This window comes from Equus asinus, chromosome 2 (assembly GCF_041296235.1).
Source record: "Equus asinus isolate D_3611 breed Donkey chromosome 2, EquAss-T2T_v2, whole genome shotgun sequence".
Taxonomy (NCBI): domain Eukaryota; kingdom Metazoa; phylum Chordata; class Mammalia; order Perissodactyla; family Equidae; genus Equus; species Equus asinus.
The window spans coordinates 179,952,786-179,978,098 of NC_091791.1; the positions used below are offsets into that span (position 1 = coordinate 179,952,786).

The following is a 25,313-nucleotide window of genomic DNA, read 5'->3' on the forward strand; positions in this document are numbered from 1 at the left end:
CTTGCAGCTGTAAATCTGGGTCAGTCTGTTTGCTTTGATGTTCCTCCTGTTCCATCCTGTCTACCCCTAGGCTTAATCCATGGTCAGTAAAGAGGAAGCCCACCAAAAATAAGAGCTTCTTTCTACTTCTTACAGGAGCTCTCTGCTTCTCCTTGGAGAGTCTCAATTTGTATCTTACCGCAAAATGAAATAAATGGAAATTTGGGCATATTAAAAACATTTCTTAAAATTCTAGTTCAAAATTATAAATTCTTTTTTCTTCATTGTTCATAGTTATATAACATGTCATTTAAAGACTTTAAATTATAAGCTCTAGCTTTACAATATTAACTTTTAAATGATAATAATCAGCCCATTGAGTCTTACTGCCTTTTCTTCTATGTGATAAAGAGAAAACATACAGTGTAGCTTTGATAAACACGTGTATTTAAAAGGGCCTGAAGACCTTAGCCTGTAGTATGCTAGGCTTCTCATTTTAGTTATTTCCCCCCTAAAAAATACCGTGATTCCTTACATGTACTGTAGATGGCAGTACTTATATGGAAAATATAAGTTTATACAAGAGATTTGAGAATGATTAGCAGATGGAGTCTTAAATGAGTAAGGTTCAATTGAAATGTTCTTTCTCTGTTAATTTTTCTCATTAACTGGATTTTTTTTTAACAATCGTAAACTTTCATTTTCACTCATGATATTTCCATTCAGTATTCTTCCACCATCACCTGACCTCCCTCCCCACCCCATGTTTGTTTCAGAAATCACATGTTATACAACCATTTTCTCTTTAGATGGCAGTGATTGGAAACTAGGTGATTACGCAGATGATAGGATCCTGTGTGAAGTTCTGTGTAAGTATTTTCTCTCAAGCAGGTTGAGTGCCAGCAGGTTGAGGCATTGCCCTAAGTTCTGATAAGAACAGGGAAAAACACTGTCACATATGTTTCAAATACACCTTCATTACAAATCTACAATTCCAGGGTCGATAAGTCTGTCTTTGCCTGGAGGGAAGTAGCTCACTCAGGAATATGAAAAGCTCTCTCCATCTCCCTAAACGTTGGGAATTTTGCTGTGGGACTCATCCGGTATTTATTGAATGCTAATTATATGCTAGACACTGTGCCTGGTAGCCACCCTGCATTATACACATGAAAGGATATGGCACCTTCCCTCAGACACCCCTTCCCAAGTATAATAACGTGTGGTAATTCCTCTGGTAGAGGCGTGTAGAAGGCACGGTGTGACGTTGAATAGGAGTAGATGGCTGTAGCAGATATTACAGAATAATCACAGCATACTTTCCCTCCAGGTCTGCTTGCTTCAGACTCCTCACAACACAGCACTTGAGGCAGCTGCTATCGTTCTATCAAAAAAGACGTGAAGCAGAAGCCTATTTCCTATCCGTGGCATAGTGGGAGAAGTCCCTGAGAGTCTGCCTAGAAGTGGTGTACATTATGCCGCTAGTTGTGTAAAGGAGGGGAAAGAAAACACACACGCACTTGCTTGTTCATGTTTCTCTAAAAGACTACCCAAGAAATGGGTAATATTGGTTGCCTCTGGGGAGAAGAGTTAGGTGGCTGGGGGATAGGGCGGGAGAGAAACTTTTCTCTGAATATCCTTTGGTTTCTTTTGGAGTTTGAACTATGTGAATTTATTACCTGTACAAAAACACAGTTAAAGCTTTATTTCCTTGGTACATCATGTTACCACATCTGAGGAGAATATATACCAGTTGTCTTTTATTTGGTGTATTGTGTAACCTACTAAACTCCTAAACATGTGCTAGGTAGAGAAAAGTATTGGTAAGGATCATCTAAGTTGTCTGTAACATTTTTTGTTTTGGTTACAGGGAACTTCCCACTCTACTTTTCACAGCTCTCAAATAGTATATCCCGATAAACCTCGAGTGGCTGTGAGTGGGAGTGGTTCCTCCCAGATAAGCTACCTATAGATTTATAGGACGAAGAGCTATGTGTTTTGGTTTTCTTTTAGTTTTGTTGTTTTAATGGAAATTATAGATGGTGTGTGCCAGAAAACTCTGGCAGAAAACAGATTGTGAACAGAAAAAATATGGTTCAGTAAATCCCGTTACATTGCTCAGAACTGAGAGCGACTTAGCACATTTCCTTGGCAAGATGAATTGTTCGTGATATTCCATCGGAGAAGTCATAATAGGACATATAGAGGCATCAACTCTTCTTGAAATAAGTTTTTGTAGCTGAAATAAAAAAATACTGGCAATGTGAAAAGAAACTTCATAGATAAACCATAGCCCATGTCCTTAGAAATTCTATATATGTTTATGGATCATGTAAAGATGATGTTGAGGGTTGTAAAGAAAGAGAGCTTTAGGTCTCGTTGAAACCTGATAAACAGAACAAAATTAAAATCAAGTATACACAAAGAATAGTGTAAGTTATCTATTTTATACACGTGTATACACTAAAGCTCAAAATATGGTCAGTTGACATTAATTGGCTGGCTAATCTTTATGAACTCTGTTTCTATTAATTGGATAATAAAAGCAGCTAACATTATGGTAGCGTATAACAGTTTACAGATCACTTCTGCAGTGTTTATCTCACCTGAGCATGGGCTCAAGAACTTATTTTGGGGGGGTTCATAAGGAAAATCATCTTTTTTTCTGACTTCCACCTCCCTATATGGTTATGGCCATGTAGAAAAAAAGCAATTAAGTGGACTTTTCTTGACATACTTAACTTGTTAACTGAGAAGAAAATCTCCCATCTGTGTTAACAAGGTCTTTCCACCCCTTTATTGTGTAACCTGAGCTCAGCCAATAAGTCCACACCAGCGCACAGTAAAACCTGGCAGGACAGTCCAAACTGGTTCGATCATCCTTTCCTCCTCCTCCTTTGTAACAGGTAAGAATTCCATTTCAAGGTTATGGATTTTTTTGACTCACTCAGTCTCTTCCAATAAGGAATCCTACTCTAACATCCACTTCATCCCTCTTCTCTGCTCTCATACTTCAGTTTTCCCTTTTTCTTTCATTCATTAATTCATTCATCCATCCAGCAAATATTTATTGATTGTCTTAAGGACCATGCTCTATTCTTTGTGCCAGGGACCCGGCAGTGAACAAAGCAGAGAGAACTCCCTGCCCTCATGGAGCTCGGGTTGTTTTTAAGACGCACCTACCATTGGGCTGCTGCAGTGCGTAACTCCACAGGGCGCCTCTCAGGTTATCGTCCGTGTGAATGCTGCCCCTAGAGTTGTGCAGTGCACGGCCAGCTCAGCTCTACACAGCAGTCCTGTCTACTATGCTTCATTTGGATGATTGTCAGAATTAATTTTGATGGTAAAGTCAGTCAGTTGCCATGTTCCAACAATTGCCCCAGGGCAGCCCCTTCGTTTCGGGAAAGCGTGCAGTCTTCTGTCGGGTGGAAGAGGATTTCATGGAGAAACCAACCTTTGTCTTTCTTCAGATGGCTTCTGGTAAGCCACTCTAAAATTCACTTACTACTTCTTTCTTTACCTTCAGCAGTAAGTGAGGGATTTTTTTCTTTGCCTTTGAGGAGTTCTCTGATTTCTTTCTTTTTTTTTTTCTTTGCACAGCAAAACATGGGGTGTTTTGTCTAGTTTCTTTCACCTCACGATGATCACAGCATCATTTTTTTTCCGAGCTGTGCGGTGGTTCTTCCACCTTGATTTGTGGTCAGTAAATTTGCAGTTGGTAAGAAGTCTGAGCCCTGTATTTTGAAGACAAAGTTGCTTTTCATGTATTTATTAGGGAGAGAGATTTGGAATAAGGATAGCATCGGTTCATTATACCATTATCTTGCCTTGTGATTCTGCTCAGTTCTTTTTTTTTTTTTTAAAGATTGGCACCTGAGCTAACATCTGTTGCCAAGCTGCTGCTGCTCTTTTTTTCCTTCTTCTCCCCAAAGCCCCCCAGGACGTAGTTGTATATTCTAGTTGCAGGTCCTTCTAGTTCTGCTATGTGGGACACCACTTGAGCATGGCCTGATGAGTGGTGCCATGTCTGCACCTAGGATCCGAACCCGCGAAAGCCCAGGCCACAGAAGCGGAGCGTGCAAACTTAACTACTTGGCCACAGGGCCGACCCCTCTGCTCAGTTCTAAATTCTTTAAAGCTCAGATTTTCTTTGTGATCAAAATATGGAGCTGAAAACACTTATTAATAATACTCACCCTCCCCCCCGCCACCAATCTGGAAAATAGCTTTGAATTTATCTAAGGAAGGTATCATGTCAAGTCTCATTATTAGAACAAAATATGTGTTTGAAGAGAGTAATTCTTTGTGCATGAAGGGTTGGAAAAATTGAGAAGTATGTTTACTTGCACATCATTATAGTTAAGGTCAGATGGAAAGGTTTAGAGATTGTGCAATTAGGGAATGTTTTCTGCCCACAAATTCCCTAGCTGTGTGCTTCACATTCATTAACAATTAGGTCCAAGGATACTTGGATTCAAATCTGCTTTGGAAACTAATTTTCCCAAATATTTTGTTTCCTACATCTTTACTGAAATGGTCAACAACATCAGGCATCAGCTCCACCAACAATTTTCCTCCCTGAGGTGGCCTTGTTTGTCCTTTGATCTTTTCCAGGCCCAGCCTCTTAAAACTTGATCTCTGTTGCAAATGTCATCCTTTATAGACCAATGAGGGACTTGTATTTCAAGTAGTTTGGGGGCAGATGCTGATCATATGTAAGACAGAGGGCTCCTGCTCTGCAGCCTCGCTTCCCTCTTGGCACTTTACTTGCTTCACTCTTTTAGACTTCAGGCATGGTTGAGTCTCTCAAACCCTTTCCTCTTTCAATTCTTGTTCCCTATTTTTAATATTTCATAACTGAATGCCTTAACCCTGGGCAACTTCACATGCATCTTCACTGCTTAATTGAAATGACACTCTTCAATGTTACCAGTGTCTTCTGAGGGGAAACGGGAGCTAATATTTGTTGAGTACTTTCTGTGGACCAAGCAGAAGGTGCCTGTGGTAGACACAGCATCTCGTTTAATTCTCACAACAGTTACATAGGTAGTGGTATTCCCTTTTTAAAGATGAGGAAACTACGGATCAGAAAGGGTTAAGTAACATGTCTCATAGCTAGTACATGTCAAAGTCACAGGATTAGACATATCTCATTCTAAAATCCTCGTTCTTCCTTCTCTAACACACTGTTTTATCTTTATATTTCGACCTATTGATCTATTTATCCCCTCTTTCTTGAAGTACCACTCTGGGCTCTCTGTGACATGCTTTTCTGATTCTTTGGTCTCTTGGGTCTCCATTGCTTTATTCACTAATTCATAAACTGCTAGCTTGCTAGCTTGCTCTAGTCTCTCTCCTCCTTATCTAAACTTCCCAAAAGACTGATATACAATTTCTTTCTTGCTACCCATTTACTCACTAACCCTCCTGAGGTCTGGTTTAGCCTCCATCACTGCATTGAAACTGCTCTTGCTAAGGCCATTGGTAATTTCCTAATTGCCAATTCCAATGGACATATTTTAGTCCTTTTCTTAGTCCGTTTGGGTTACTGTAACAAAAATACCATAAAGAACAAACATTTATTTCTCACAGTTCTGGAGGCTGGGAAGTCCAAGATCCTGGCACCACAGATTCAGTGTCTGGTGAGAGCTCAATTCTTCATTTATAGATGGCCATCCTTTCACTGTAACCGCACATGGCAGAAGGGGTGAGAGAGCTCTCTTTGGCCTCTTTTATAAGGCACTAACTCCATTCAGGGGTGGGAGGGGGTCTGCTCTCGTGACCTAATCACCTTCCAAAGGCCCCACCTCCAAATGCCATCAAATACTGTAGGTTTCAGCACGTGAATTTGGGGGTGACAAACATTCGCACCTTTTCTCTGCATTTAATGACTTATTCTTCTTGAAACTCTCTCTTTGAATTCTGTGAGTCTACACTATTATTCTTCTCATTTTACTCTCTGACCACTCCTTATTATCTCTGACTTATTTTTGAGCTCTCCTTCCTCCTCTTCCCCTTAAATGTTGGTATTCCCCGAGGCTCTGTCTCATGCCCCATCTTGATTGATCTCACCCCTTTATATGGTGTCAAGTTCCAAATCTACGTCCCTACCTGATACATGTACTTCAAGCTAAGTATATCCAAAACCAAACTCAGCCTCTCTCTCCCAGACCTCTACACCTACAAATGGTACCACCATTTTTCCAGCCATCCAGTCTAGAAACCTGAGAGTGATCTGTGACTCCTCCTTCTCCATAGCCCACATATCCAGTCATTCACTGAGTCTTGCCAATTTTACCTCCTAATTATTTCTCAAATCAATTCTCTTCTCTCCCTCTATTCTGTAACCTTCTCATTAGATTCTTATTAGCGTCTACTTAACCACTTTACCATACCCTCCTCATTGATTTCTCATCTCCAGTTTTGTTTCTTTAAAATCCATCCTCTTCCTCAGGCAAAAATAACCACGTAACTCTCCAACTTAAATAGATTTATAGTTCGACTGTAGATTTACATTTGTTTTGACCAGGGAGGTATTTGAATATATTAAAAGATTTATTTTAGTAACTGATGTGAATTTTTTGTTAAATAATTCCCCTTTCCAATTTATGTGTTTTATCTTCTTGAACTTTAAAATTAGATATAATATCTGCTCCTTAAGTGGAGCAAATAAAACTCTAAACATACAATGCACATTACCATGTTATTTTTATTAACACATCTTGTTTTTCTGTCTGTTTCATGTAAAGGGACAGAAACTAAAACATATTGTACACTCTATTAAAACTGGACACTGTGCTTAAGCAACCCCATGAAGTAAACAATTAAATTCCCATTTTACAAATGAGGAGCCTGAAGTGCAATTAAGTCACTTTTCATTGACCACAAATACGAGTAACAGATCCAGAATTCAAATACCAGTCTGACTCCAAATTCCATGGTCTTCCCACTATGCCACACTACCATGCCCTGTAGTATGCAGTTGTAATTCCCAAACCCGCATGTCTGGCCCTCCTCTCACCGGGTAGTTCTCTGGATTTGTGTACACCTGCGGGTTAGGACAGTTTACCAATCTCAGAAATTGGGATGATTAGGAAAATGACATGAAGAAAGCAACATTATAAGAAAAGTAACCTGACAATGGTTCAGGAGAAACCTGGTTGGAACACCAATCAGGATACCTAATGGCGTCTTTAACTAAAGTGATGACAGTGGGACTAAGAAAGAAGACACAGATATGCTTAAGGCAAGGAATTAAAGTAAAGGATCATTAAAGATACATCTCAACTGGATTTTCATGAAAACTTCTTAATTCTCTAAATTTTAATCTTTCAGAATATATCAAAACTATATATAAATGTACCACATTTTTGTGCTTTCATAGCCTAACAACAATGTGTAGTCTTTTACAGCTTACTGAGCCCTTTCGTAGATATTATCTGATTTTATCCTGACACATCCCTAGGCGGGTAAGTAGTTATATTTTTGTCATTGTACATATGAGAAAACTGGCTCAGAAGCTAAGTAACTTGCCCAGAGGTCACAGCTCTCTAGTATTACACTAAATCCACATCCTGTGCTTTTTTCAGAGATGTTCTGCTTCGCTGAAAACAGGCAGTATTTTTTCAAGGCGAATGATCAAATTGGAGCCCCTTTTCTTCTCAGCATTTGAATGCTAGTTTGGCAGCATACTATGAGTTGGTTAGATCAGGCAGCGAATGGATGAAGAACAAGAACAGACCACATGATTCATGCTATGGACTCAGTTGTGTGCCCCCAAAATTCCTATGTTGAAGCCCTAACCCCCAATGTGATGGTATTTGGAAATGGGGCCTTTGGGAGATGGTTAGGTTTAGATGAGGTCATGAGGGTGGGGCCTTCATGATGGGATTAGCGTCTTTATAAGAAAAGGAAGAGATATAAAGCTATCTCTGCCATGTGAGGACACAGCAAGCCATCTGCAAGGCAGCAAGAGAGCTCTCACCAGAACCGGACCATGTTGGCACCTTGATCTCAGACTTGCAGCCTCCAGAACCGTGAGAAATAAATTTCTGTTGTTTAAACCATTCAGTCTATGGCAATTTGTTATGGTAGCCTGAGATGACTAAGACAGTCCGTAAAATTATTTTCGTATGATAACTCCCAAGTGCAGTATATTCTAGAATTAGATCCTGGTCTATGTCTTACAAACAGGATTCTTGTCCCCTTGGACAGGTTACAGATACAAGACATGTTATTTCTTCTGCATTTCATACATTGCCTATTAGCAGTGTATAAATTAAGCCATCTCATTGGCATGTCACTTTGAAACAAGTCTCCACTCACATGAATTGTCCTGCCTTGTCCACCTAAAGAAAACATAGGGTCTTCTGCTCTGACCTCTATGAAAAAATTAGAGAAGTTTTTGAAAGAGAGTGCTTGATAGGATTGTTGTATGGACTGGCATAGAGGTGATGGTTCATAAATTGTTCCCCTACCACCAAAGTTATTATTTGAACAATTTCCTTGCATTTTGCACAGACACATTCTAATTTTAGCATCTTTTAAAAATATTGTGTCTACTACTTCCTGGATGGTGGTCAACTTTTAAGCCATTCTTTTCTTTGTTTTAAAACTTACCCAGGCGGGTTTTTTGGTTTACCCATTTTCTATTTTGGAAAATCATTCCTTTAAAACAGATATTTTCTTTGCTTGTTTATTCACATTCATAGATAGCTTTCTGTGCATGTGTGTGTGTGTAATTGTGTAATCATAGCCATTTCTATGGCAACTGATTGTGTTTTGAGACAGCAAATAATCTTAGGGACCGCTGTGATGCCACCCACCTTTTTGAGGTATCCTTTTTCCTATTTTCCTATGTTGTAGTGCATGTACAGGTGTTAGAGGAGAAGCCAAAATTTAATTCAAGTAAACGCGCTTGAACCAGCATATAGAATCAGACTGGATCCTCTCACTTTTTAACTCTTCAGCATATCAGAAGATCTTAGTAATTTTCTGACTTCTTAGACTATTCTTAGACATTAATATCTTCACATATGGTATGGATATAATTTTGAAGAAATCTTAAAATTTCACTTCTTCCAGGCTACATGTATATTTATGAAATAGTGTACAGTGCCTTGGAAAGTGGATTTTTATAACAGATTTTTAAAATTAGAAACATTTCCAAAAAATCTATTCTCTTCAAAAATATTGAAAACTATGGCTGTGCTGTTAATTCAAAAATTATTAATTTGGAGATGGAATGTACAGCTTCACATACTTGGATTTTTAAAATTTGTTTGTTTGTTGACACATGTCAGTGTGAAGGTGTTTCATGCTGAATGAAATTAAAGGAAGACTTTGACCTTCCATACCTCATCCTTCTTTTTATTAAATACCCACTCAGAGGAATCTTCAGGAGAGTCTTGGCATCAAAGAGATCTGGATCAAATTCTGGCTCTGTCACACTAGGTCACCTTGGGCAAATAACTTCATGCTCCAGCATTTCAAAGTTAACACTCAAAAACCAAACTTTCTATCTCCTCCTTTCTTCTCCCTCAGACCTCTTCTCCTTTCTGTATCCTCTATTTGGTTTGCTGCTGCCAGTCTCCATCCAGTTGCACAGGCCGGCCATTCCAGGTATTTCTGCCTCCTTATTCTCCTCATTCACTGAGTCAACAGATCTTTCCAATATTGCCTCCTAAATCCGTCCCTCTGGTCCTGCACTGTCTAATATGGTGGCCACTAGCCAGTGGGGCTAGTGAGCACTTGAAATGTGGCTAACCAAATTGAGACGTGCTGCAAGTGTTGAGATACACTCCAAATTTCAAAGACTTACTATAAAAAAGGGATAGAAACTATCTCATTAATCATTTTTATATTAATTTCATATTGAAATAATATTTTGATACAGTGGGTTAAGTAAAATATATTAATATTTATTTCATGTGTTTCTTTTTTATTTTCTTCACGTGGCCACCAAACTTATAGTTACATTTGTGGCTCTTGTTACGTTTTGCTTGGGCAGTACTGCTCTAGTCTGTCTTGTCCTCTCTATCCTAATCAGACTCTTCACCTCTCACTCTTGTTGAAGTGTAGTAGTTGACCTCCCTGCATTCCGAACCTCAGGGAGAATGCTCTTTCTGAAATGGACCCTCAAAGTGTCACTACCCTGCTACGACAGCCTTCGGAGGCTTCTCGTCACATAAACCCAATGTCCTACGTGCAGTGCATAGTCTTGATTATTTGACCCCTATGTACCTCTTGACCTGTCTCTCACCTTCTCAGCTCCTCCTTCCTCTCATCTTGCACTCTACACTCCATGATGCTAAAATTCCTGTTTTCCCGTAAATATCACATGCTGTTTCACTCATCTGTGCCTTTGCATTTGCTGATTCTTTAATCTAGAGTGCTCTCACCCTCCCGCATCTGGCTGGGAGTTCCATTTTGGCTTTCAGAACCTTCCATAGGCCCCTCAGTTCTCTGTCCCTTGCAGAGGTTCTACCAACACCATGTATCCACTCTCACTGGGCTCTATGCTGGAGGGCAGGGACCGTGTCTTGTTCACTCTTATGTCCACCTGTGCTTAGGACAGTACCTGGACGCTGATTTGGTAAATTTTTGTATTGTATTGCATTAGAATCATATATATTACAGTGATTTGTTTATATGTCTGTCTCCCATGGAATGAACACTGAAGAAAAGAAGTGAATCTTATTGATATAAAGATCTAAATATCCCACCCAGCACCTCGAGTAGTGCCTGTCATAGAGTGGACACCACAATAAATATTCGTTGAGTTGAGTTGAATAAATTCAGGCAGAACCTACTCTGCACAGACCTGCTGACTTTCAGATTGACCTTTAGGCTCCATCTTTCAGCAAGTTACTGACGTGGAAGATCTCTAAGAATCCTTTTTTATCTTTGTTTTTTGGCATTACTGTGTGTGGTTGTTGCTGTTTTTATTCCCCTAGTTTTATTGGGATATAATTGACATATAATATTGTATAACTGAGGTGTACAACGTAATTGTTTGAGATATGTATATACACAGTCTTGCGCTGCATAATGATGTTTCAATCAGTGACGGACCACATAGCTGACGGAGGTCCCATAAGGTACCATATAGCCTAGGTGTGTAGTAGGCTACACCATCTAGGTTTGTGTAAGTACACTCTGTGATGTTCACACAAGGACAAAATCGCCTAATGACACATTTCTCAGAACATGTCTAGGTCGTTAAGCGACATATAGCTATATTGCAAAATGATTGCCACACTAAGTTTAGTTAACACATTCATCACCTCCCAGAGTTACAATTTTCCTCTTGTGATGAGCACTTTTAAGATCTACTCTCTTAGCAACATTCAAATGTACAATACAGTATTATGTGTGATACAGTCACCAGGCTGTGTATTACATCCCCAGAACGTATTTATCTTATAACCACAAAGTTGTACCTTTTGACCACTTTCATCTATTTCCCCCACCCTGTTGTTGCTGGTTTGTAACCTTTAGGTGTTTTTCTTACTTTACAAAGGTAGTATACATGTTTATTGGGGAAACAGGCAGTATCAAGTGATAGAAATTGAAAGTTCTCTCAGTCCTACTCCCCAGAGGAAACCACTGATAAGCTTAGTTTGTATCTTTCAAGACTATTTTCACATATACATCCACAATTATTTTGTACAAAAAGGCTATCATTAAACATATTGTTCAGAAATTTGCATTTTCCTTAGTATGTGTGTTTCCAAGTGCAGCGTTTTGGAAGGGCCTTTGAACAGTCAGATTGGGGCCATGTTCCATATTGTGACTTTGTTCCTGGGCTGGGTGGAGTGCACGGCTCAGCTGACTTATAGTACAATCTGCTAGTCACTCCTCACACTCCTTGCAGAGGAGAAAGAGTTCCTATCGCCAAAGGTTGGAAGGTATGACTCTCTGCAAGTACCAAACATCTTTGGAGTCTTACTTGTTTTATTTTAAAAGTTAGTACAGATGTTGCACTTGAAGATAACACAGCATCTCTATGTTTGCTTTCAAATTAGAAACAAGGAGATTCTCCCAAAGAATAAAACCTGAAGTAAAATTGTCACTCCAGGAGGATGTGCTTTGTCTATCCTATAGCTTCAAGTATCCCCAACGTAGTTCCCAGTACGACGTTTGTGTACCCAGTGTGAGAAATATAGTGTTAGGCTTCCAATAAAAAATCCCGAGGGATTTCCACAACGCAGGAAGGATAAGGCAGTGGATGCCACTGGAAAAATCACAGTCACAGTTAGCTGTAGAATAAGGGACAGGATTAAGAAGGGAACATTTTGAAAAGAAAAGAGTTAGGATCAAGAGTTATAAAGTGTAAGAAGAGGGTTACTGATTAAGAGCATGGGTTTGAGGTTAGAATTACCTAGGTTTTAACCCAGCTCTGCTGTTTCCTGGCCTGTGACCTTGAGCTCACTCCTTCATCTCACTCAGCGTCAGTTACCTCGTGTGTAACAGGTGTTAGGAGCAGGGTGGTAGTAATGGCACCAAATTCCTGGGGCGTATGTGAGGATGAAGTGATGATGCTTCTGACACATCATAATTGCCCAGCAAATCGTGCCTAACAGGAGAAAATTGGAAGATTCTTCCTTTGGTTTACGTGAATTTTTACTCTCTATGCCTGAGAAAAGAGCCTTGAAACAGCTCTTCTACCGAGAAGCAAGTCTCTGCCTTGTCTCTGCCTTGATTAGAGAAGAATCATGAATATGCTTGTCTCATTTTATATCTAATTCCTCCTCTCACACCTCTCCCTCAAAACACATCCCATTATTGCTTCCTGTCATTTCCAGTTTCTGTGTTCTCATTTCTGCTAAGAAAAGAAGAAGTGAGGGAAATGTGAGGGCTTGGGGATTTCTAAAAACTGCTCCTAAGTCCTCATTGTTACGTTATGTTGAACTATAGTTATATGAATATAATATTTGCCAGGTCTTTTCTCTGGGAAACACAAAGGAATTTCCCCATTAAAGTCTTACATTTTAACTTTTTAGAGGACAGGAATTATTGTATTGAGCGTACACAGTATGAGAGTTAACAGTTATGAGTGTTCATTCCATTTAAGAAATCTTCTGTTGTTGTTTTTTTACTCTACATTTTGCTATGGGGAAACAGGTTCTTAGCTTGCCTAAACGGCACAAGGTACATTGCTGAGGCTGATCTAGATTTAAACAAATGAGGTTGCTATTTCTGTACCTCAAAAATAGTAGAATCCTGACAACTTCATATGGTTCACAATACAAAGCCTCTGTGTGTGTATAAAACGTATGATGTATAAAGACTTTAAGTGCAAATGTATAATATAAAGAGTAATAATAAAACTAACACCTCTGTACCCACCAGTTGGGTTAAGAAGCTCCCCGTGTGCCCTGTCTAACCGCTTCTCCTGTCCCCTCCCAACCTCTTCTTCCCCCTAACTCCCCATCCCCAGCCAGGTAACATCTTCATGACTATGGTATAAATAATTTTCTTGCTTTTCATTGTTTAGGTTTGCAAAACTGAGTCGCAAGCTCAACCCCAGCTGTGTGAGAAAAGGGCAGTATTGTCACTATTAGATGACAGCTCCCTGGAGAAGGGGAACAGAATCTTTGGTTCATGATCTGGCATTGACATCTCTAAGAGCTTATAAGAGCCTCTCCTGGGGAAGTCAGAGTTCAAGATCATGCTTGAGTCTTAGGAAACAGAGAGTTAACCACAGTGAGGGCATCTGGCAGAGCTGTAATTTGGACCAAGTACATGATGTGCGACTGAAATATGGTAAACAGAATAGGCTGCTGTTTACTGCCTCCAGAGTCGCCATGGCTTTCCTCCAGCTTTCAGGAGTAGGTCAAAGCAAAAAGTTTTTGCATTTTCAGTAAAACGCAACTCTTCACTCATCCAGGCAGCAGGGCCATGGAGGGAAGTATAGTAACTCCAGCCTATGGTTAAGACAAGCCAAGTACAAGCTCACATATGCTTAGGTTAAAATGATGGTGTGATGGCAGTGGGGATCATGGTGATGGCTGTCCCCAGTGTGGCTATGTCTGGAGTCACTTTCCAATCTGGACTGATTGCCCTCTGTGTCTGATTCACAGCCATCATCCTGGGATCTCTCTTCACCATCCTCCTGCAATTCCCATTGCCTCTCTCCTGTATTGGGTCTCCTGTTTCCTGTCTTCTTCTTTCTTGGGTTAGTTTCTTTAGTGGAAAATATTCTCCAGGAGCTTTTTAAGGAAGGGTGCATAGGAAGTAAAATTTTTCAGAGCTTTCATGTCTGAGAATGTCTTTATATTATTCTTATACATGACAGAGTGGCTGAAAATAGATCTCTAAGTTAGAAATACTATTCTTTCAGAATTTTGAAGGCAATGCTTCATGTTTCCCTGAAGTTGAAGTCTGAAGACGTTCTGACTCCTGATCTTTTCTATATCATCTGCTTTTTTCTCTCCAGAAGCTTTTGGAATTGTCTCTTTGTCTCCAGTGCTCTGAAATTTTGCAGTAGTGTGACTTGGTATGGTCTATTTGCCATCCATTGAGCTGTATGTGCAATGGACTATTTCATTCTAGAAATTCATATCTTTCTGTTTGGGGAAATATTCTATGGTTATTTCGTTGATAACTACTTCCTCTCCGTTTTCCCTGTTCTCTCTCTCTCTCTCTCTTATTCAGTTGTCCGATCTCCCAGACTGGCCCTCTAAATTTCTTATTTTTTGAATCTCTTTGCTCCTTTTCTGGGAGGATTCTTCAGTCTTCTCTTGCTACCCTTGTATTGATTTTTTAAACTCATGCTTGCAGTCATGTTTTAATTCTCAAGAGCTCTTCTTTATTTTGTTACTTTAAAAAAATCTGTTTTATGAATGCATTATGTTATCTCATAGGATTTTAATAAGAGATATTTGTGGGTTTTTTCCTTTCTCCCTTTACAGTCTGTATTTTTTCAATTTTTTGTTTTCTTTGTTTGTTTTAGGCTCTTCCATTTCACAGGCTCTCCACATCTGTCTGAAAATTCTTTGCTGTCTGCTTATGATTAAGCATGATCTAAAGAGCTGATTGGAAGCTCTGAGTGTGTAGGTGGGGCTTGTTGACTATTGACTTTATGGCGGGTTGATCTGAGTGGGCCATTTGTTGGGGAATTCCCAATAATCAGAATCTTTAGGGTTTTTTCCTCTTTTGCTGGTCAGATCCCCTAAAGGAGAGTTTCCATTCTCTTGACTGCAGAGTAAAGGCCTTACTACCAGTGTTCTGAGAGCCAAGTAGGGGAAGATGTCTGGGTTTCTCTGCATTCTGCATTCAATATGCATATATTCACATAAGTGCTATTTTAACTGTGGTACTCACACTGTCAAATGTGCTTGGTACTCCAGTCTAGAGACCCTCTGATTTACCACTTCTGAGTAACAAAACTTCAGACTTCCCTCCTCAACCTCTGCAGAAAGCAGTATGGATGGGGTGGGGGTGGGGAGCCAAATCTAGGAATTGAATGTTTCAACAGCCTCAAATGAATCCTGTCAGTTCTTAGTTAAGCCAAACACTTATTTACTTTCACTTCTGGAGTCTTTTGAGAAATTGAGTTGATTCTTCGCTCACCTCTCTTCAAATTTAACTTTGTTGGATCTGCGAGGTCAGTTACCACTTGTCCATCTGCTTTCCAGCTTCCAAATTTTATTGCTGTTGTCTCCCTTCTTGTTCTCCAAGTTTTTGTGGGTTTGTCATTTTAGAAAGACACTGTATTATGGTTTTAGTGAGATTTCAAGTGGGATTAAGATTAGGTGCATGTGTTCCTTGTGCTTTCTTAACCTGAAAGCGTATGTTCTACTCCTTACAAGTGCTGACAGAGAGATTAACACAAAAATCACCCAAGTCTGTGATAATGCCAAAAGAATCTCTCTTTCATTTTTCTTTTTTTTGGGGGCAAGGGGGTGGAGTGGGAATACAGTGGGGCTTGGAGGTCTAAATTTACTAAGGTAGGCTGTACTGTCTAATAATAGCTAATATTTATTGAGTACTTTTCCATGTGCTTTGTATCTGCAGTGCATCTAAATTAATCCTCATCATAACCCAATTTGTATCTTCATTTTATCAATGATGAAACAGAGCCCCAAAGAGGAAATGCAACTTTCCCAAGGTCACACAGCTCTGACATAGTGGAACCAGAATTTGAACCCAGGCAGCCTGATGCCAAAGCTTCTGCTCTTAATTACTGTTACTATGCTATTAAATAATAGATATAAATTGGAAAAGTCTCTTTTATGTCTCTGTTGAGTTTCCTTTACTGGATAAGCCCTTCCACTGCAGAACTGTATGGATGACTTGGAACGTTACTGGGGAGATCCAAAGTATCTTTTTATGTACCTGGGTCTTTTATGTATTTTGAACTGACAGGATTGTTCCAGAAAATAAAATCAATAGGCATGGTGTACAATTGTGTGTAGCTGTGTACCAAGACAAAAGCTATGTGAATCAGTACAGCCATGGGGAGGCGACACAAATTTTCAAGCCTCAGAGCCCCCTCTTTGTATTCTTCTCTTCTAGTCATTCGTTGGTGCTTTGGGAGCCTGAAAGTGTTAGCTTACTTTCCCAGTGTGAGCAAATTATTCCCTGAACGTGGACTGGATCTAGAACCCTGGTGGGAATTTTTAATAAACTTTTGAATGTGGACATTAAAATGCATCAGAAAAAGTTAATTTAACCTTCCTGAAATTAGTTTTCAGTCTTCAAAATACTGTCCATTCCTGCCTCACAGGGATAAAGGAAACACAGATATCTCACAGAGAAACAAAAAAGACCAAAGAATGCATGAGAATGTTTGGGGAAAAGTCACACTATGAGTCAGGAGCCAAATCTTCTGTCTTCTAGACAGCTCTGACTCTCAGCTAGCTGGGGAAATCCATCCAGGCCAACAATATAATCGTTTTCTAAGAGGCTGGATAACTGTGTGGGTGCTAATGGCATGGGAGAAGACCTGGGACGCAGAAAACACATCCCACACTTGACAGGATGTTCCCAAGGCAGGAAGGGCATTTCTCTTCCTCAGTAGAATTGTTTCATTGACTAAGGACAGCATGAGATCATTGAAATCTCCTAAAAATCCCAAAGACTGACGAAAGCAGGATATAGGGCATGGTGAGTCTAATATAATAAACCAGTGGGATCATTTATGATATCATAATAAAGGAATAGTGTTTTGTGTATGTATGTACTTTCTTCCAGGAGATTCAAAGAGCTTTATAGAATCAGTCAGTTATCAAAGTTTTAAATTTTCTGTGCTCAAAGCTCAGGGTCCTGGAGGCAGGAACAGGACTCTGGCTCAGTCTCAGCCTCTCCTCTGTGCAGCTGCACTGCCAGGCTCACGAAGCTTCTGCTCCTGGAATGCCACCCAGTGAAAACTTCCCTCTTGCTTCTCAGCCCAGCTTCTGCTTCTCTAAAACGCTTCCTTTTCTCATCTTCTTCCAATTCTCCCATTTTCATCAAGTGCTAATCTGTATCTTACATGGTATATAGCTCTTGACTAATTCTAGCAAGGAAATGTCATTAATCTTCCTTAAAATAAAGAGTGCTCTCTCTCTCTCTCTGCAAGAGCAACAGCTCTCAAAGTAGAGCTGAGGCTGAGACAGCGCTGCTGAGTAGCAGGCAAAGGAAAACATGATGAGAAGCTCTGAGCCACAACCTTGGTGGGTCTCCTGCACTCTCCTCCTTGGCGGCATTTTCAGAGGTCCACAGGAAAATGTTGAGTATAGCAGTCACTTGAGGACTATCTCTAGGATATGAATTCTCTTCCCAAAACTTAGTTCAAGAGAAAAATGAGAGGAACAAAAACAAAGAAGGGAATGAAACTGGATATTAGCTTACCTACAGACAGTAGGAACATAGAAACAAGTAGAGAACTCCATTGTTCTAGTAGTGTAAGTTATGACTTCCCTTGTTTTCCTGCTGTAAACTTTGTGGAGCCCACAGTGCACAATAAACATTGTGTTTGTGGTCTTCCAAGTCTGAGAACACTGCCTCCGTAGAGTTCATCAGTCATTGTCTGTGTCCCTGAAGTGGTTTCATGTTCTCTTAGTTTGTGGAAAATAATTTTCAAAATTAATTAATGCACATGAAAGAAAAGGATCCAAAGAATCTTTATTACTTTTCTGGCTTTCTCCTGTCTGCCTTTGACTTAATTAACCCCATCATATCCTGAAATTCAGCCAGACTCAAATAGGAAAACCCCCACCATCCATCCCTGTTCCAGCCTCAAGTTACCGTGAGGTTGTGTTTGGTGAAGTGATAGCATAAACAGTAGACATGTATTTCCTGGCCTAGCCTCGCAAACAGCTGTGTGACCGCCATTAGAAATTGGTATTCTTTTATAGTGGGACAGGAGGCAGGCTATTTGTGCTTATTTTAAGAATTTCTCTTCTGTTTTTTATGGACTTTTAAGTCTCTCCACTTAAAAATAACTAAAAATATTCTCTTTAAGATCAACACTCTGTTTAAAATTTAGCTGCTTTCCTCTGGCAGCTCAGTGCTGAACGCTACAGCAGTGTGTGTGTGTAAAGAGGAGGCAGGTCCTAGACAAAATCACTTCTTGTCATCCCTCTGTGAGCACTTGCCTGGCTTATCTGAGAAAAGTGAGGCCTCCAAAAGCTTACACCCGCCAAGTGCGGGACGCTGTGCTCCTCAGACACCCCGCGCGGTCGCAATTTGCACCTGTAACAGCTGCTGACCGTTTTCAGAGAGACCAGTTTCTACTTTAATCAAGCTCCCCTTCTACCTCAGAGCCTTTGAAGAAAACTGTCCACAGCTGAGTGCAGGAATCTTGGCACTTTCCGTGGTTCCTGAAGAACTGTTTACACTCATTCATTTCACACATCAAATAACAGCATTAGAAGCTGCTGGGGAATGACACCAGGTGCGTTAGCCACTGAGTGCTGGGCTCTAACTAGCTGAGTAGAGTAGGGGCCTGTTCCTAACTAAGGCTAAGATGAGTACTGCTTCTCCTCACCTTCCCTCACCACTCATTACAGGGGGAGGCTGGGCAGAAGGTGGAGGGTAGGTTGAGGAAGGAAACATGCTTCAGGACTAACCTGCAGCCTCCTGGGACCACCTTATCAAATAGGCCCCTAGTTGTTTCCTAAAGTCAGGAAAAGGAGGAAACACTGCTAGAGAGAGCATGCCCTGAAAGCCAGGTGGTTTCGAGATCCTTTCTCCAAACATCTGTTCATTTAGAAATTGTATGTGAGTGATGACATTTTACACTTTTGTTGATGATGGCTTGATAAATGATACCACCATTAAGGATGATGGTGGTGTGGTACCTTAAGCACATTTTATTAATAAAGAGATCTGAGCAAATAAATAAAATAGAAATTTGGAATTCCTGACTCAGGCCAGAACCCAAAACCACAGATCTTACACTGATGTAAACATAAATTTGAAATAGTGTCTTTAATAGTAAATAGAGAGAGTGATATTAGATGACTGATGTTTCGATTATGGTTCCACCTGAAAGTGCCTTTTGACCAAATGTTAATGTGAGCCAGGGGCGATCATTATCTGCACTGCAGCCAGGAGGCTGAGTGCTGTAATCTGCCCCATTGTGCCTGCTGCCGCTGCCTCGAGGCACTCCTGGCTTACACCCCCTGCTCTCCCTACACGTCTGCAGTGGACTCCCCATCCCAGTCTCACACCGGCTGTATCTCCTCTGCTGCCCTCAAGCCTTCTGCTCCACCGCCTCTGCCCTCCCCCTGCCAGTGACTCACCTCCTGTTGCACACAAAATAGAAGATATCACGAGGAAGGACCTCACATGTCAACCTATACACCACACGTACATGCACCAACCACAGAACCCAGCCAAATTGCCTGTGCTCAAATCCATCTCAGAGCAAGAGGTGTTCTCTAGATTCTCTCTCTGCCTGCTTTTTCAGACCTTGTGCCAACACTTACCCCTCTATGCCTGTATCTTCAGCTTCTACCTTGTTGCTGGCTTTTTCTGATTAGAATATAAATATTCTCAAGTCTCTTCCATCTTTTAAAAAACAAAACCAAAAACCTCCTCCCTTTACAATGAAGCTTTTGGGGGGTTGGAGGTTTTGAAGAGGCCACACCACTCAGTATCTGAAATGAAAAGCATAATTGATTGTTATTTTTGGTCAACAAAATAGAGGCACACGTGTAAGACAGAATCTCTCTGGACAAAGCAAACTGCAGCCTTCTATAGAGTGTAGGGAACCAACTGAAATCGCCTGCCCCCCAGGGCATCTTCAGAATGCCTCCCCCCAGGTTGCACTCTATCCTTTAAATAATAGTATTCCTCAGACTTCATCCTCGGCTTTCTTCCTTTCTAAGTCTGTATCCTGTCCTCTTCTGCCTCATCTACTCGCTGATGGCTCCTGCCATCTTATGTTCCCTGCTGACTCCACATCTTTATCTCCAGCCCAAAGCCCTCTCCTAAATGGTAGAGTCTCGTAACTTGCTGCCCACTGGACGTCTCCCACCTGGCGGTGTCATGAACTCCTCCTCTGATAGACCGTATCTTGCTATCATCCTCTATCCAGTTATCCAAATCTTCCTTTGTATATCCCGCTCCATGTTTCCCACTTCCAATCAATGAGTAAGTCTGGTTAAGTTCTGCTTTACTCTCAGAGGGCTCTCTCTCCTCTCCATCTTTACTGCCAGTGCCTCAGTTCTGATTATCTTTTACCTGAATTGCAGCAGAAGCCCCCTGCTTGATCTTATTCTAGTCCAGTCTTCTTGCAGTCCACAATTTTTCTCTCTCTAAATTGGTAGTCATGTCACGCTCCTGTTTTAAATCCTTTGTTTTTCCCCCGTTGCTTTCAGGTGGTAAAAGACTCCTTCTCACAACTTACCAGGCCCCTGTGATCTGACCCCTACATTCATTTCCAGCCTTATTTCTGGCACTCCCCATCTCACCCTCCCACACGGATGCTTGAGCCACATTTGACAGCTTGCAGTTCCTTGAATTCAGCATACTAATAAAGAGCCCCCACCTTCAACATGCTGCTCCTTGTCCTTGGAAACTCCCATTCCTTGCCTGGACAGTTTATCTGCAGACTCAACTTAGCTGTCATTTCCTCTGTGGACCTGACCACCCTTTTCCCTGACCACCCTTCCCACCAGTCTGATAGACGTACCTGTCCTTTGTGCTCCCTCTTAGCACTTTATTACAGTCATTTGACTGCAAACTCCTGGAGGTTAGGGATAAATGTGTCTTTATATCTGTATCCCCAGAAACCCCTGCCTAGTGCCTGACAGAGAAGGTTCTCATTAATGTTGGATGAGTGAACTGGCCTTTTTACTTTGTCAGGGCTGGAATGTTAAATACACACACACACACACACACACACACACAGACAAAAAAACCCCCTTGAATCTGATCAAGTCTCTAGACCCAGCTACCAATTTATAGGAAACATAGAAGACTGGAGAATGTGTAACATCATACCATAGGGATGCTGTTAGCAAAATCTAAATGTGGGAAATTCCATAAGACAAACAGCCACATTTGTTTAATTGCAATCAATCAATTATAATGTATGAGCTTTTTTAAATCATTTTTTTTCATCTTTCCAAACTGAAACTCTGTACTCATTAAACAATAACTTCTCTTCCCCTCTCCACGGGTCCCTAGGCAACCACCATTCTATTTTCTGTCTCTATGAATTTGACTGCTCTAGGTACCTCATGTAAATGGAATCATACGATATTTGTCCTTTTGTGTCTGGCTTATTTCACTTACAGTAATGTCTTTAAGGTTCATCCACGTTGTAGCATGTGTCCGAATTTTATTCCTTTTTAAGGCTGAATAATATTCCATTGTATGTGTATACCACATTTTGTTTATCTGTTCATCTGTTGATGGACTTTGTGTTTTTTCCAAAACTTTCTTTCATGAAGGTGTTCTATAGTGAGTATTCTTATATATGAAGTATATTGATTATAGCTATCTTGCTGAAGAACTGACACAGAACTTCTAATATCTATAGACATCTGATCCCACAGGCTTTAGAGTTTTCGAAGATCTACAGTCCACACAACCCAGGAAGTGCCAGAGACTGCAGAGGGGGAGGTAAAAAGTTAAGAATAGAGGAAGGAAGTTACACTGCTGTTTAGGATTACTCAGAAAAGCTCTTGCTCTCATTGGCCTCTCCCACCTCCCAGGCAGCTTTTCTACTTCCTGAGCATCCCTACGCAGTTATTTCTAACGCAAATAGCCCTGCCAAATGTATTTTTACCCTAAGCTCAGGAACTACCTCTCAGCAGTTTTATGCCAAAAGTAAGTGTGTCACTTATGAGTAAAAAAAAAACACCTCTTATCTGTTCCTACAGAAGATGAAGCAAATTAGAATGGACCACAAACCAGAAAATGTTTGCACCAAATATTAAGCTGAAATTTGTTCTTACTCTTGGTTTTTGGAGAATTGTGCTTTAGACATCTTAAGGAGCAATGTGGGAGGAATGGGAAAGGGGTGTGAGATCCAATCCCAAGTTAACATTGAGGTACTGGGTACCCAGAGTTCTGGAATCAATTTGGAATTTTAGATATTCTCTAGAATGAGTTGTATTGATTATTTTGCTCTACTATGTGGCCCAGATTCCAGACCCCTTAAGCAAGTCCAGAACTGTCCTTACTATCTCTGGGTCCTCCAGGTTGAGAACAGCCCAGAGTGGATCTCGGCTTCTCTGGTCAAGACTGCCCTGAGCTCAAGGAAACTCTTCCACATCTCTCTCATTTAAACCTAATCCCTGTTTATCGTCTCAAGGGAAGGGTTGCCTTTTATGGGATATTGACCATTCTGTACACATTAGCTATTTGTCACATACCGCTTTATCCTTCCTATGAAGGTACAGTTTGGTTTTGGTTTTGAGGTTTTGTGGGTTTGGGGTTTTGTTTTTGTTTTGGGGGGCTCTTTTGTTTGTTTACTTTTTATTTGGAGATATCTCTAGATTCATATGCAGATGTAAGAAATAATACAGAGAGATCTCATGTATCTTTTACCTGATTTCCCCCAATGGAAACATCTTGCCAAACTATATTATAATATCACAACCAGGATACTGATACTGATACAGTCAAGACAACGAGCATTTCCATCACAAGAATCCCTCATGTTGCCTTCTAATAGCCACACCCACTTCCCTCCCAACCCCAGCCCTCCTTAGCCCCCTGGCCACCACTAATCTGTTCTCAGTTTTTATAATTTTCTCATATCAGGAATGTTATATAAATGGAATCATACCTTTGATGTATATAACCTTTGATGTTTGGCTCTTTTCACTCAATACGGTTCTGTGGAGACAATCCAGGTTGTTGCAATATCAATGTTTTTTCTTTTTTATTGTTGATTAGTATTCCAAGGTCTGGATGTACCAATTTGTTTAACTGTTCACATGTTGAAGGACATCTGCATTGTTTCTAGTTTTTACCTATTACGAATAAACCTAAGTAGGTAAACATTTGTGTACAAATTTTTATGTGAACATAAGTCTTCATTTCTCTAGGATAAATGCCCAGAAGTGCAGTAACTCAGTGGGGTGGTAGTTACATGTTTAGTTTTATAAGAAACTGCCAAACTGTTTTCCAGAGTGGCTGTACCATTTTAAATTGCACTAGCCATATATGAGTGATTCAGTTTCTCCACATCCTCATCAGCATTTGATATTATCACTATTTTTTATTTTAGCCAGACTGATAGGTGTGTAGTGATACCTCATTGGGTTATAATTTGCATTTCCCTGATGGCTAATATTGTTGGACATCTATTCATATGTTTATTTATCGTCTGTATATCTTCTTCGGTTATCATCTGTATATCTTCTTCAGTGAAAGGTCTCTGCTCATGTTCCATTTGGATCGTTTGCTTTTTTAACTGTTGTTCTGAGAATTCTCTGTATGTTCTAGATATTAGTTATTTGTTGAATATGTGGTTTGCAAATATTTTCTCCTAGTCTTAACTTGTCTTTTCATCCTTTTAACAGGGCCTTTCACAGAGCAAACATTTTTAAATTTTATCAATTTTTCCTTTTATGGACTATAGTCTACAAACTCTGCTTAGCTCTATATCATGAAGATTTTTCTCCTAGTTTTTTTTCCTAAAACTTTATAGTTCACATTTTACATTTAAGTCCATGATCCATTTTGATTTAATTTTTCCATAAAATGTGAGATTTAGGTGGAGTTTCCTTTTTTACTGATGGATGTTCAATTGCTCCAGCAACATTTGTTGAAAAGGCTCTCTTTCCTTGGCTTATTTGTGTGGGTCTATTTCTGGGTCATCGGTTCTCCTGATCTGTATGTCGATCCCTCCACCGGTATCATAGAATTTAGATTACTGTAGCTGTATAGTAAGGCTTAAAATGAGGTAGACTGATTTTTCCCACTTTATTCTTCTTTTTCAAAATTGTTTTAGCTATTCTTGTTCCTTTGCATTTCCATATAATTTTAGAATAATTTTGTCTATATCTACAAAAAAATTCTTGCTGGGAGTTTTATAGGAATTGCATTAAACTCATACGTCAACTTGGGGAGAACTGACACCTTTACTGTTTTGAGTCTTCCAATCTGTGAACATGGATGGTGGTGTTGAGTTCTTCCATGTACTTGCTGATTTTCTGTCTAGCTCTTCTCTCAGTTGTTGATAGATGAGTGTTAAAGTCTTCGATTCTAATTGTGGATTTGTCTATTTCTCCTTTCAGTTCTATCATCTTTTGCTTCGTATATTTTGAAGCTCTATTGTTTGGTGCACACATATTTAGGATAGCTATGTCTTCTTGTTGGGGTGACCCTTTTATCATTATATAATGTCCCTCTGTGTCTCTGGTAATTTTCTTTGCTCTAAAGTCTACTTCATTTAATATTAATGTAGCCGCTCCAGCTTTCCTTTGATGAATGTTTGCGTGATATAATTTTTTCCATCCTTTGACTTTCCACCAGCTTATATTGTTATATTTGAAGTGAGTTTCTTTTATATAGCATAGAGTAGGTGGGTCATGTTTTTTAATCCACTTTGCCAACCTCTGTCTTTTAACTGATGTATTAAAACCCTTTATATTTCATGTGATTATTGATATGTTAGGGCTTATGCCTGCCATTTTGTTTTTTGTTTTCTGCCATCTCTGTTTTTCATTTCTCTGTTTAATTTTTTCTGCCTTCCTGTGGGCTACTTGAACATTTTTTAGAATTCCATTTTTATGTATCTATAGTGTTTTCTTTGTTTTATTTTTAATCTATAGTGTTTTTGAGTGTATCTCTTTGTATAGCATTTTTAATGGTGCTCTAGGTATTACATATATATATATATATATATATATATATAACATCACAGTCTGCAGGAGTCATCATTT

The 25,313-nt window shown here is 39.9% G+C and overlaps 1 protein-coding gene across 7 annotated transcripts in view; it reads left to right on the top strand.

Annotated features, from left to right (window-relative positions):
• The window catches only part of PRORP (protein only RNase P catalytic subunit), a 116,987-nt gene that overhangs the window by 83,892 nt on the left and 7,782 nt on the right, over positions 1 to 25,313 (top strand). The window contains exon 7 of one of the 7 annotated variants that reach the window (XM_070504242.1): positions 7,566 to 8,041. The exons of the other annotated variants lie outside the window; for them this stretch is intronic. Within the exon in view, the coding sequence (XP_070360343.1) occupies positions 7,566 to 7,655 (90 nt within the window). The 3' untranslated portion in view covers positions 7,656 to 8,041. Of the gene's footprint in view, positions 1 to 7,565; positions 8,042 to 25,313 lie in introns of those variants that run through there. 7 annotated transcript variants of the gene reach the window in all.